This window comes from Protomyctophum parallelum (assembly GCF_964188405.1).
Source record: "Protomyctophum parallelum genome assembly, chromosome: 4".
Lineage (NCBI taxonomy): Eukaryota > Metazoa > Chordata > Actinopteri > Myctophiformes > Myctophidae > Protomyctophum > Protomyctophum parallelum.
In genome coordinates, this window is record NC_139700.1 from 57,408,686 (window position 1) to 57,420,917 (window position 12,232).

Consider the following 12,232-nt stretch of genomic DNA (forward strand, 5'->3'; position numbering starts at 1 on the left):
GGGTTTGTGTGTGTCTTTCTTTTTCTGTCTTTCTTTCTTAGGACGGAGATCAAGGTAGACGCCGTTGGAAGGCTCAACACAAGCCGATGCCCCTAGAGATCCATCCCAAAGCTTCCCTCAGGGAGCCCAGCAAGCCAGCTAGCCAGCAAGCCTGCCCAGTCAGCCAACGTAGCCAGTCAGCTCCGCCAGTCAGCCAGTGTAGAAAGTCAGGCTGCCAAGCCAGAGCATATCAGCCCTTGCAGTCAGCCATTGCAGCCATACCAGCCTTGCTCAGTCAGCTCAGCCAGGCCTCTCTCGAGGCCTGGCTCTCTGTCTCCCTGGCCCGGTCTGCCCCGCCCTGCCTTGCAGCAACAGAACCAGCCTTTCTGGCAAGCCAGCCAGCTCAGAATGCGAGCTGAGCAAGCCAGTGCAGCAGCAAGCCCAGACTAGGTTACCGCAGCCTTACTGTGCAGCCACAGCCACTCAGCGGAGATCAGCAGGAGCTGGCCAGGCTCCAACCCTTGCAGCGCAGCCTTAGGCCGGATAGTCCCCCTGCCTGCACTTTGTTGCCTTCCTGGCCTGTCTGCCTGCCTAGGCGCCTCGGTCTTCCTGTCTGTCTGCCTTGGCCTGCCGGTCTGAAACTGGTTTAGACTAACTGCGTGCTTGCCAGCTGCGCTGGCTTGCTGAGCTCGTATTCTGAGCTGGCTGGCTTGCTAGCAAGGCTGGTTCTGTTGCTGCAAGGCAGGGCAGGGCAGACCGGGCCAGGCAGACAGAGAGCCAGGCCTCGAGAGAGGCCTGGCTGAGCTGACTGAGCAAGGCTGGTATGGCTGCAATGGCGGACTGCAAGAGATGATATGCTCTGGCTTGTCAGCCTGACTTTCTACACTGGCTGACTGGCGGAGCTGGCTGGCTGTGTTGGCTGACTGGGCGGGCTTGCTGGCTAGCTGGCTTGCTGGGCTCCCTGAGGGAAGCTTTGGGATGGATATCTAGGGGCATCGGCTTGTGTTGAGCCTTCCAACGGCGTCTACCTTGATCTTCATCCTAAGAAAGACAGACAGAAAAAGAAAGACACACACAAAGTCAACTATGCAGCTTCCACATGAGGAAGGCAGGCAGGAAGGCAGGCATGCACTAGCTGCCTGCGTGCTTGCTTCGCCCTCCAGTTTCTGCTCCAGTTATTTGTTTTCCCTCAAACCCATCCTCAATGTGTTGGGTGAGGTTGAGCTCTGTCCAGCACAGGCCGGGACGGAAACCAGCTTGGTCTTTAGTCAGCTTGGTGTCTATGAGTGGCATGAGGCGTTGGAGTAGCAGCCTCTCTTGTAGGTGATGCAGAGAAGGGAAATGGGTCGGTAGCTCTTTGAGGATGATGGGTCTTTGCCAGGTTTGGGGATTGCAACCACTTTGGCCTTTCTCCAGACAGAAGGGATGGTTTTCTGAGCCATGCATGTGTTCAGCATCCCCACGAGCCAGGTCTTTGCGTTAGGTTCCAGGTGCTGTATAATTTCTGCCAGTATGTCATCAATCCCTGCTGCTTTTCCGGGTTTCAACTTTCCCATTGCAGTTTCGAGTTCTTCTAGGTCGAAGGGTTTGGTTTGAGGGCTGGCTGATTGTGGTTGGTCTGATACCACTGTGCGATGGTATTCTCCTGTGGGTCGGCGGCGTTGTTGGTTATGACTGTTGGCCACCAGTTGTGATGCAACAGAGTTCGCTGTGACCGTTGTGTATTTTGGGTGGCTCCCTGAGGTCCTTGATCCCCATTGGGTCCAACAGTGGTCATTGAAGCGTGCACACACACATGCACACATGCACCTACACCCGCACAGGCGCACATGCGTATGCACACCTGGACCTTTAAATGAACAACAACACAAAAACTAAGGCACTGGTGTCGGACTTCTGGTTTACCGGAACGGGGTTCAACTCCCTGCAGTGCCCTGCTCAATGTGTTGTATTTCATTCATTGGTCCATGGTCTCAGAGGTCATTGAGCGGCGCGCTATAGTGCGCGATTCTTCATCATTGTTGAGGATTTAAAAAAAGGCGAAAATCAAGGAAAAGCTAAAGGCTATAGTCCATGGTCACGGACTGCATACTGGTCACGGTCATTTATACTGGTGAAGATCATTTACTAGTCTTATGAAGGTCATTTATACTGGTCAAGGTCATTTACTAGTCTCATGAAGGTAATTTATACTGGTCAAGGTCATTTACTAGTCTCATGAAGGTAATTTATAATGCCTTCCTGCTGTTATTTGTCATGTTGGTGTTCTCTATATCTTTTCGTCCTGGGCATGACGTTAAACTGTTCCGTTCGAGAGGACCGGCGACCCTCGAATGTAAACAGCCACGAAAGGAAACTATGTGTGTGTGAGGTGTTCTCTATCATTTCATTCCAGTACTACTACTTTGGGTAGTGGCTGGACGTTTGTGTAGATATTGAAAAGGAGGGGGGCGAGCACGCTACCTTGTGGGAGGCCGTTCTTTTTGGGCTTTCTATTTACTCCTCTGGTCATTTAACTGGACATAGAAGCGCCTGTTGTTGAGGAGGCTTGTGCTGACCATTGTGCGGTGTTGGACAGTGTCGTAGGCAGCAGAGAGATCTCTGAATGCTGCTCCAGTTATTTGTTTTCCCTCAAACCTGCATAGTTGGGTTTGTGTGTGTCTTTCTTTTTCTGTCTTTCTTTCTTAGGACGGAGATCAAGGTAGACGCCGTTGGAAGGCTCAACACAAGCCGATGCCCCTAGAGATCCATCCCAAAGCTTCCCTCAGGGAGCCCAGCAAGCCAGCTAGCCAGCAAGCCTGCCCAGTCAGCCACCGTAGCCAGTCAGCTCCGCCAGTCAGCCAGTGTAGAAAGTCAGGCTGCCAAGCCAGAGCATATCAGCCCTTGCAGTCAGCCATTGCAGCCATACCAGCCTTGCTCAGTCAGCTCAGCCAGGCCTCTCTCGAGGCCTGGCTCTCTGTCTGCCTGGCCCGGTCTGCCCCGCCCTGCCTTGCAGCAACAGAACCAGCCTTTCTGGCAAGCCAGCCAGCTCAAAATGCGAGCTGAGCAAGCCAGTGCAGCAGCAAGCCCAGACTAGGTTACCGCAGCCTTACTGTGCAGCCACAGCCACTCAGCGGAGATCAGCAGGAGCTGGCCAGGCTCCAACCCTTGCAGCGCAGCCTTAGGCCGGATAGTCCCCCTGCCTGCACTTTGTTGCCTTCCTGGCCTGTCTGCCTGCCTAGGCGCCTCGGTCTTCCTGTCTGTCTGCCTTGGCCTGCCGGTCTGAAACTGGTTTAGACTAACTGCGTGCTTGCCAGCTGCGCTGGCTTGCTGAGCTCGTATTCTGAGCTGGCTGGCTTGCTAGCAAGGCTGGTTCTGTTGCTGCAAGGCAGGGCAGGGCAGACCGGGCCAGGCAGACAGAGAGCCAGGTCTCGAGAGAGGCCTGGCTGAGCTGACTGAGCAAGGCTGGTATGGCTGCAATGGCGGACTGCAAGAGATGATATGCTCTGGCTTGTCAGCCTGACTTTCTACACTGGCTGACTGGCGGAGCTGGCTGGCTGCGTTGGCTGACTGGGCGGGCTTGCTGGCTAGCTGGCTTGCTGGGCTCCCTGAGGGAAGCTTTGGGATGGATATCTAGGGGCATCGGCTTGTGTTGAGCCTTCCAACGGCGTCTACCTTGATCTTCATCCTAAGAAAGACAGACCGAAAAAGAAAGACACACACAAAGTCAACTATGCAGCTTCCACATGAGGAAGGCAGGCAGGAAGGCAGGCAGGCACTAGCTGCCTGCGTGCTTGCTTCACCCTCCAGTTTCTGCTCCAGTTATTTGTTTTCCCTCAAACCCATCCTCAATGTGTTGGGTGAGGTTGAGCTCTGTCCAGCACAGGCCGGGACGGAAACCAGCTTGGTCTTTAGTCAGCTTGGTGTCTATGAGTGGCATGAGGCGTTGGAGTAGCAGCCTCTCTTGTAGGTGATGCAGAGAAGGGAAATGGGTCGGTAGCTCTTTGAGGATGATGGGTCTTTGCCAGGTTTGGGGATTGCAACCACTTTGGCCTTTCTCCAGACAGAAGGGATGGTTTTCTGTGCCATGCATGTGTTCAGCATCCCCACGAGCCAGGTCTTTGCGTTAGGTTCCAGGTGCTGTATAATTTCTGCCAGTATGTCATCAATCCCTGCTGCTTTTCCGGGTTTCAACTTTCCCATTGCAGTTTCGAGTTCTTCTAGGTCGAAGGGTTTGGTTTGAGGGCTGGCTGATTGTGGTTGGTCTGATACCACTGTGCGATGGTATTCTCCTGTGGGTCGGCGGCGTTGTTGGTTATGACTGTTGGCCACCAGTTGTGATGCAACAGAGTTCGCTGTGACCGTTGTGACTTTTGGGTGGCTCCCTGAGGTCCTTGATTGCCATTGGGTCCAACAGTGGTCATTGAAGCGTGCACACACACATGCACACATGCACCTACACACGCACAGGCGCACATGCGTATGCACACCTGGACCTTTAAATGAACAACAACACAAAAACTAAGGCACTGGTGTCGGACTTCTGGTTTACCGGAACGGGGTTCAACTCCCTGCAGTGCCCTGCTCAATGTGTTGTATTTCATTCATTGGTCCATGGTCTCAGAGGTCATTGAGCGGCGCGCTATAGTGCGCGATTCTTCATCATTGTTGAGGATTTTAAAAAAGGCGAAAATCAAGGAAAAGCAAAAGGCTATAGTCCATGGTCACGGACTGCATACTGGTCAAGGTCATTTATACTGGTGAAGATCATTTACTAGTCTTATGAAGGTCATTTATACTGGTCACGGTCATTTACTAGTCTCATGAAGGTAATTTATACTGGTCAAGGTCATTTACTAGTCTCATGAAGGTAATTGTCTCCACCAGGCCGAAGGCATGGGGGGAGAGTATGTTTTGCACTCCGTCCGTCCGTCCGTGTGTCCGTCCGTCCGTCCGTCCGTGTGTCCGTGAGCAGCTAATCTCCGGCACCGTTGACCCGGTCGCACACACACTCCCTGGATGCCAACGATGAACCTCTGCCCCAAAATTTCCAGAACGGCCAGTTATAGCGCCACCAGGAGGCCGGAGTACAACTACAGATTTTGTCCAAACATCGCGCAGACTCCATCCTGATTGGTTAAGATTGGCTTCCAAAGTTCACAGGAGTGCTCAGTTTCAAACAAAATGCTGCAAATCATGAACACATCGCGTGATTTCCGTGAAATTGTGCACGCGCATTCCCACTAGGCAGAGGAAGAAATGCCACATGAACAATTTCAACTCAGCCTCAAGGTGGCGCTATAATTTACTTTTGTTGCCCTTTTATCCAACCACCAGATGAAGGCAAGCTGCAATGTCCTACATTCCTATCCTGGTGGAGACCTGTGCCCTACTGGGCACAGGTCTCCACCAGGATGAGCAGATGTGAAGAATTCCAGGCAAAGGTTTTTCCTTGGCCTCTAGGGAGTTGGCATACAAAGTTATCCACAGATCCGTGCAGTTAGAGGTAAAAACACTTTTGGGCCAGTTATAGCGCCACCTTGAGGCTGAGTTGAAATTGTTCATGTGGCATTTCGTCCTCACGGAAATCACGCGATGTGTTCATGATTTGCAGCATTTTGTTTGAAACTGAGCACTGTGAACTTTTGAAGCCAATCTTAACCAATCAGGATGGAGTCTGAGAAATCTGAAAGACTGGTTTCGTTGAATGGCTCTAGAGAGACTGTGTACCAATTTGCGTGATGTTTGGACAAAATCTGTAGGTGTACTGTGCAAAAACTTGTTTTGCACAAAGCGGGCTCCTGGTGGCGCTATAACAGGCTGTTCTGGAAATCTGAAAGACTGGTTTCGTTGAATGGCTCTAGAGAGACTGTGTACCAATTTGCGTGATGTTTGGACAAAATCTGTAGGTGTACTGTGCAAAAACTTGTTTTGCACAAAGCGGCCTCCTGGTGGCGCTATAACAGGCCGTTCTGGAAATCTGAAAGACTGGTTTCGTTGAATGGCTCTAGAGAGACTGTGTACCAATTTGCGTGATGTTTGGACAAAATCTGTAGGTGTACTGTGCAAAAACCTGTTTTGCACAAAGCGGCCTCCTGGAGCGGCCTCCTGGTGGCGCTATAACAGGCCGTTCTGGAAATCTGAAAGACCGGTTTCGTTGAATGGCTCTAGAGAGACTGTGTACGAATTTGCGTGATGTTTGGACAAAATCTGTAGGTGTACTGTGCAAAAACTTGTTTTGCACAAAGCGGCCTCTTGGTGGCGCTATAACAGGCCGTTCTGGAAAGTTTGGGGCAGAGGTTCATCGTTGGCATCCAGGGAGTGTGTGTGCAAAATTTGGCATCGACCGGGTTAACGGTGGCCGAGATTAGCTGCTCACGGACACACGGACACACGGACGGACGGACACACACACACACGGACGGACGGACGGAGTGCAAAACATACTCTCCCCCTAAGCCTTCGGCCTGGTGGAGACAATAAATACCACAGGCAGGGAGCGGATGAGAGGCTGGTTGATGGTTGTTGATGGAGGAAGGCTTTATTGTTTCAGGGTAAATATTTACCCCAGGCAGGGTGGAGAGGGGACAGGCAGGGTTTTCAGGGTAAAATAATTACCCCAGGCAGGGTGAAGAGGGGACAGGGAGGGTTTTCAGGGTAAAATAATTACCCCAGGCAGGGTGGAGAAGGGACAGGCAGGGTTTTCAGGGTAAAATAATTACCCCAGGCAGGGTGAAGAAGGGACAGGGAGGGTTTTCAGGGAAAAAATAATTACCCCATGCAGGGTGAAGAAGGGACAGGGAGGGTTTTCAGGGTAAAATAATTACCCCAGGCAGGGTGGAGTGGGGACAGGGAGGGTTTTCAGGGTAAAATAATTACCCCAGGCAGGGTGGAGAAGGGACAGGCAGGGTTTTCAGGGTAAAATAATTACCCCAGGCAGGGTGGAGAGGGGACAGGGAGGGTTAATAATTACCCCAGGCAGGGTGGAGAGGGGACAGGGAGGGTTTTCAGGGTAAAATAATTACCCCAGGCAGGGTGGAGAGGGGACAGGGAGGGTTTTCAGGGTAAAATATTTACCCCAGGCAGGGTGGAGTGGGGACAGGGAGGGTTTTCAGGGTAAAATAATTACCCCAGGCAGGGTGAAGAGGGGACAGGGAGGGTTTTCAGGGTAAAATAATTACCCCAGGCAGGGTGGAGAAGGGACAGGCAGGGTTTTCAGGGTAAAATAATTACCCCATGCAGGGTGAAGAAGGGACAGGGAGGGTTTTCAGGGTTTCAGGGTTAGGGTTAGGGTTGACTGTAGGTTCATCGTTGGCATCCAGGGAGTGTGTGTGCAAAATTTGGCATCGACCGGGTTAACGGTGGCCGAGATTAGCTGCTCACGGACACACGGACACAAAAAATAATTATAAAAATAAAATAATTACCCCAGGCAGGGTGGAGAAGGGACAGGGAGGGTTTTCAGGGTAAAATATTTACCCCAGGCAGGGTGGAGAGGGGACAGGGAGGGTTAATAATTACCCCAGGCAGGGTGGAGAGGGGACAGGGAGGGTTTTCAGGGTAAAATAATTACCCCATGCAGGGTGGAGAGGGGACAGGCAGGGTTTTCAGGGTAAAATTACCCCAGGCAGGGTGGAGAGGGGACAGGGAGGGTTTTCAGGGTAAAATAATTACCCCAGGCAGGGTGGAGAGGGGACAGGGAGGGTTTTCAGGGTAAAATAATTACCCCATGCAGGGTGGAGAGGGGACAGGCAGGGTTTTCAGGGTAAAATAATTACCCCAGGCAGGGTGGAGAGGGGACAGGGAGGGTTTTCAGGGTAAAATAATTACCCCATGCAGGGTGGAGAAGGGACAGGCAGGGTTTTCAGGGTAAAATAATTACCCCAGGCAGGGTGGAGAGGGGACAGGCAGGGTTTTCAGGGTAAAATTACCCCAGGCAGGGTGGAGAGGGGACAGGGAGGGTTTTCAGGGTAAAATAATTACCCCATGCAGGGTGGAGAAGGGACAGGCAGGGTTTTCAGGGTAAAATAATTACCCCAGGCAGGGTGGAGAGGGGACAGGGAGGGTTTTCAGGGTAAAATAATTACCCCAGGCAGGGTGGAGAGGGGACAGGGAGGCTGGCTGTTGATGGAGGATCAGGGACTCTTTCTTTGTTTTAACACAACAATAAACACACATGAATATTCATGAATGCTGTAAAGATGGATTTATCACCTCATGCTCTCATCAAAGCATCTTTACTGCTGTCTGTCGTTCATCTCACACAAGGTGAGTCCAAACAAGACGATGCTAACGGGCTAACAGCAGAGAGTTGACTGTATAGGATGCTACATGCTAACGGGCTAACAGCAGAGAGTTGACTGTAGAAACACAGCAGGATGCTACATGCTAACGGGCTAACAGCAGAGAGTTGACTGTAGAAACACAGCAGGATGCTACATGCTAACGGGCTAACAGCAGAGAGTTGACTGTAGAAACACAGCAGGATGCTACATGCTAACGGGCTAACAGCAGAGAGTTGACTGTAGAAACACAGCAGGATGCTACATGCTAACGGGCTAACAGCAGATAGTTGACTGTAGAAACACAGCAGGATGCTACATGCTAACGGGCTAACAGCAGAGAGTTGACTGTAGAAACACAGCAGGATGCTACATGCTAACGGGCTAACAGCAGAGAGTTGACTGTAGAAACACAGCAGGATGCTACATGCTAACGGGCTAACAGCAGAGAGTTGACTGTAGAAACACAGCAGGATGCTACATGCTAACGGGCTAACAGCAGAGAGTTGACTGTAGAAACACAGCAGGATGCTACATGCTACATGCTAACGGCCCAGCTTGTTGTGAAGGGTGATTCTTGTGTGTTTTCCTACACTCTCTGCATCCGGTGATCTCCTGACACAGACACTGATTTATTTGAGCTGTAGCTTTCATACATTTAGTTTGGATTGTATCGTTCCACTTTTCTGCTTCGGCAGCAATGGACGCAGGCGTTTATGTATGTTATCTCTCGCCAATGAAGCTCCTTTGAATTGAATGTAATGAATGTAGTTATTGATGGAATGGGCCAGGAGGAGAGGATGGACGTTAGTCTTGTTTGTGTTAAATCTAAAAACAGCTCATCGCTGTGAGGAGATGACGCCTCCACGGTGTTATGCTGATATTAGTGACCTGTCGAAATGTGTGACCCGAGAGGCTGCTTTTCGCATTGATCACATTATATTAAAACCAGTAGGCCTATTTTATATATCTTTATGATATAATGGAGGTGAGGGGGGGGGGGGTAGGGGGGGATTGCATCAAATAAAACAACAGTCCGACAACAGCTGAGCGGAATTCGATGGGTCACACAGTTTGGTGTAACAGCAGCTGCTTCATAACAACTAAATGATGAACATTATCATCTGTTAACATGTCTTCTTTATTACCGTTGACCGTGTCTTACAGCTCAACTCAGTTCAAAGGAGCTTTATTGATATGAGAAAACATGCGTTTACATTAAAGCAAGTGTCAAAATACAATAAAAACTGGCTACAGTTGGAGGTACAGCATTGTGTAAACATAAAGTATATAGGCTACAGTAGGAGGTACAGCATTGTGTAAACAAAGTATATAGGCTACAGTTGGAGGTACAGCATTGTGTAAACATAAAGTATATACAGTTGGAGGTACAGTATTGTGTAAACATAAAGTATATACAGTTGGAGGTACAGCATTGTGTAAACATAAAGTATATACAGTTGGAGGTACAGCATTGTGTAAACATAAAGTATATACAGTTGGAGGTACAGCATTGTGTAAACATAAAGTATATACAGTTGGAGGAGGTACAGCATTGTGTAAACATAAAGTATATACAGTTGGAGGTACAGTATTGTGTAAACATAAAGTATATACAGTTGGAGGTACAGCATTGTGTAAACATAAAGTATATACAGTTGGAGGTACAGCATTGTGTAAACATAAAGTATATACAGTTGGAGGAGGTACAGCATTGTGTAAACATAAAGTATATACAGTTGGAGGTACAGCATTGTGTAAACATAAAGTATATACAGTTGGAGGTACAGTATTGTGTAAACATAAAGTATATACAGTTGGAGGTACAGCATTGTGTAAACATAAAGTATATACAGTTGGAGGAGGTACAGCATTGTGTAAACATAAAGTATATACAGTAGGAGGTACAGCATTGTGTAAACATAAAGTATATACAGTTGGAGGTACAGCATTGTGTAAACATAAAGTATATACAGTTGGAGGAGGTACAGCATTGTGTAAACATAAAGTATATACAGTTGGAGGTACAGCATTGTGTAAACATAAAGTATATACAGTTGGAGGATGTACAGTATTAGTATTGTGTAAACAAAGTAGGCTATATACAGTTGGAGGTACAGCATTGTGTAAACATAAAGTATATACAGTTGGAGGAGGTACAGCATTGTGTAAACATAAAGTATATACAGTTGGAGGTACAGCATTGTGTAAACATAAAGTATATGCAGTTGGAGGAGGTACAGCATTGTGTAAACAAAGTATACAGTTGGAGGTACAGCATTGTGTAAACATAAAGTATATACAGTTGGAGGAGGTACAGCATTGTGTAAACATAAAGTATATACAGTTGGAGGTACAGCATTGTGTAAACATAAAGTATATACAGTTGGAGGTACAGCATTGTGTAAACATAAAGTATGTACAGTTGGAGGTACAGTATTGTGTAAACATAAAGTATATACAGTTGGAGGAGGTACAGCATTGTGTAAACATAAAGTATATACAGTTGGAGGTACAGCATTGTGTAAACATAAAGTATATACAGTTGGAGGTACAGCATTGTGTAAACATAAAGTATATACAGTTGGAGGAGGTACAGCATTGTGTAAACATAAAGTATATACAGTAGGAGGTACAACATTGTGTAAACAGAGCTATTGCATCGTTATATGTTATTACTGTTAAGTTTATAACAGGGTATAAAGCTATTTTGAAACACATTTCGTCACTTTGGGACAAATGGCAGCATTTAAGTAATATACGGAGAAAAGAAACACATTTAAAATGTGTTTAAAGGACAACTTTAGTTTTTTTTCAACCAAGCTTCATGTTTTAGGTTGTTATTAGAGAAAGTAAAAGGTGAGTGTTAATTTTCTTTCATTTGATGCTTTCTTTCGTTTTAGGGATTTTAGCTGTTTTTGACAGGGGGGCGGGGGCATTCGAGCATGGGGCTAAATATGTATTTTTTTACAACATTTTATGGTGATTTATTTTTGTATTATTTACTATAGTCCTAATACACCCCAGGAAATTACATCTGGCCACAGAAGATCACAGGATCTACTGAATGTGATCTACCTACTGGGGGAAGGCTTATACTGTGTGTATAGGCTCAATATGTCAGTTTGTCACATTCAATAGATCCTGTGATCTTTTGTGGTCAGATGTAATTTCTTGGGGTCTAGTAGGACTATAGTAAATAATAAAAATATAAATTGCCATAATATTTTGTAAAAAAATACATATTTAGCCCCATGCTCGATAGCCCCCGCCCCCCTGTCAAAAACTGCTAAAATACCCAAAACAAAAGAAAGCATCAAATGAAAGAAAATTAACACTCACCTTTTAGTTTCTCTAATAACAACCTAAAACATGAACCTTGGTTGAAAAAAACTAAAGTTGTCCTTTAAAAGTAGCAGCTCTGTTTACATGTGGTCTACTGGGTAGCCTACAGATAGTAGTTATTAGGGTGGTTGTATTCCATTGTTTCCATGTGGTCTACTGGGTACAGATAGTAGTCCTTAGGGTGGTTGTATTCCATTGTTTACATGTGCAGTAGGTCTACTGTGTACAGATAGTAGTTATTAGGGTGGTTGTATTCCATTGTTTACATGTGCAGTAGGTTACTGGGTACAGATAGTAGTCCTTAGGGTGGTTGTATTCCATTGTTTACATGTGCAGTAGGTTACTGTGTACAGATAGTAGTTCTTAGGGTGGTTGTATTCCATTGTTTACATGTGCAGTAGGTTACTGTGTACAGATAGTAGTTATTAGGGTGGTTGTATTCCATTGTTTACATGTGTAGTAGGTTACTGGGTACAGATAGTAGTCCTTAGGGTGGTTGTATTCCATTGTTTACATGTGCAGTAGGTTACTGGGTACAGATAGTAGTTCTTAGGGTGGTTGTATTCCATTGTTTACATGTGCAGTAGGTTACTGTGTACAGATAGTAGTTATTAGGGTGGTTGTATTCCATTGTTTACATGTGCAGT

The 12,232-nt window shown here is 47.4% G+C and overlaps 1 protein-coding gene across 2 annotated transcripts in view; it reads left to right on the forward strand.

Moving 5' to 3' along the window:
• The first annotated feature begins 8,056 nt into the window (after positions 1-8,056).
• The window catches only part of LOC310857439 (disintegrin and metalloproteinase domain-containing protein 10-like), a 52,215-nt gene continuing 48,039 nt past the window's right edge, over positions 8,057-12,232 (forward strand). For both annotated transcript variants that reach the window (XM_083763119.1, XM_083763120.1), the window contains exon 1: positions 8,057-8,226. In XM_083763119.1, coding sequence (XP_083619245.1) covers positions 8,145-8,226 — 82 coding nt within the window. In that variant the 5' untranslated portion in view covers positions 8,057-8,144. The remainder of the gene's footprint in view (positions 8,227-12,232) is intronic.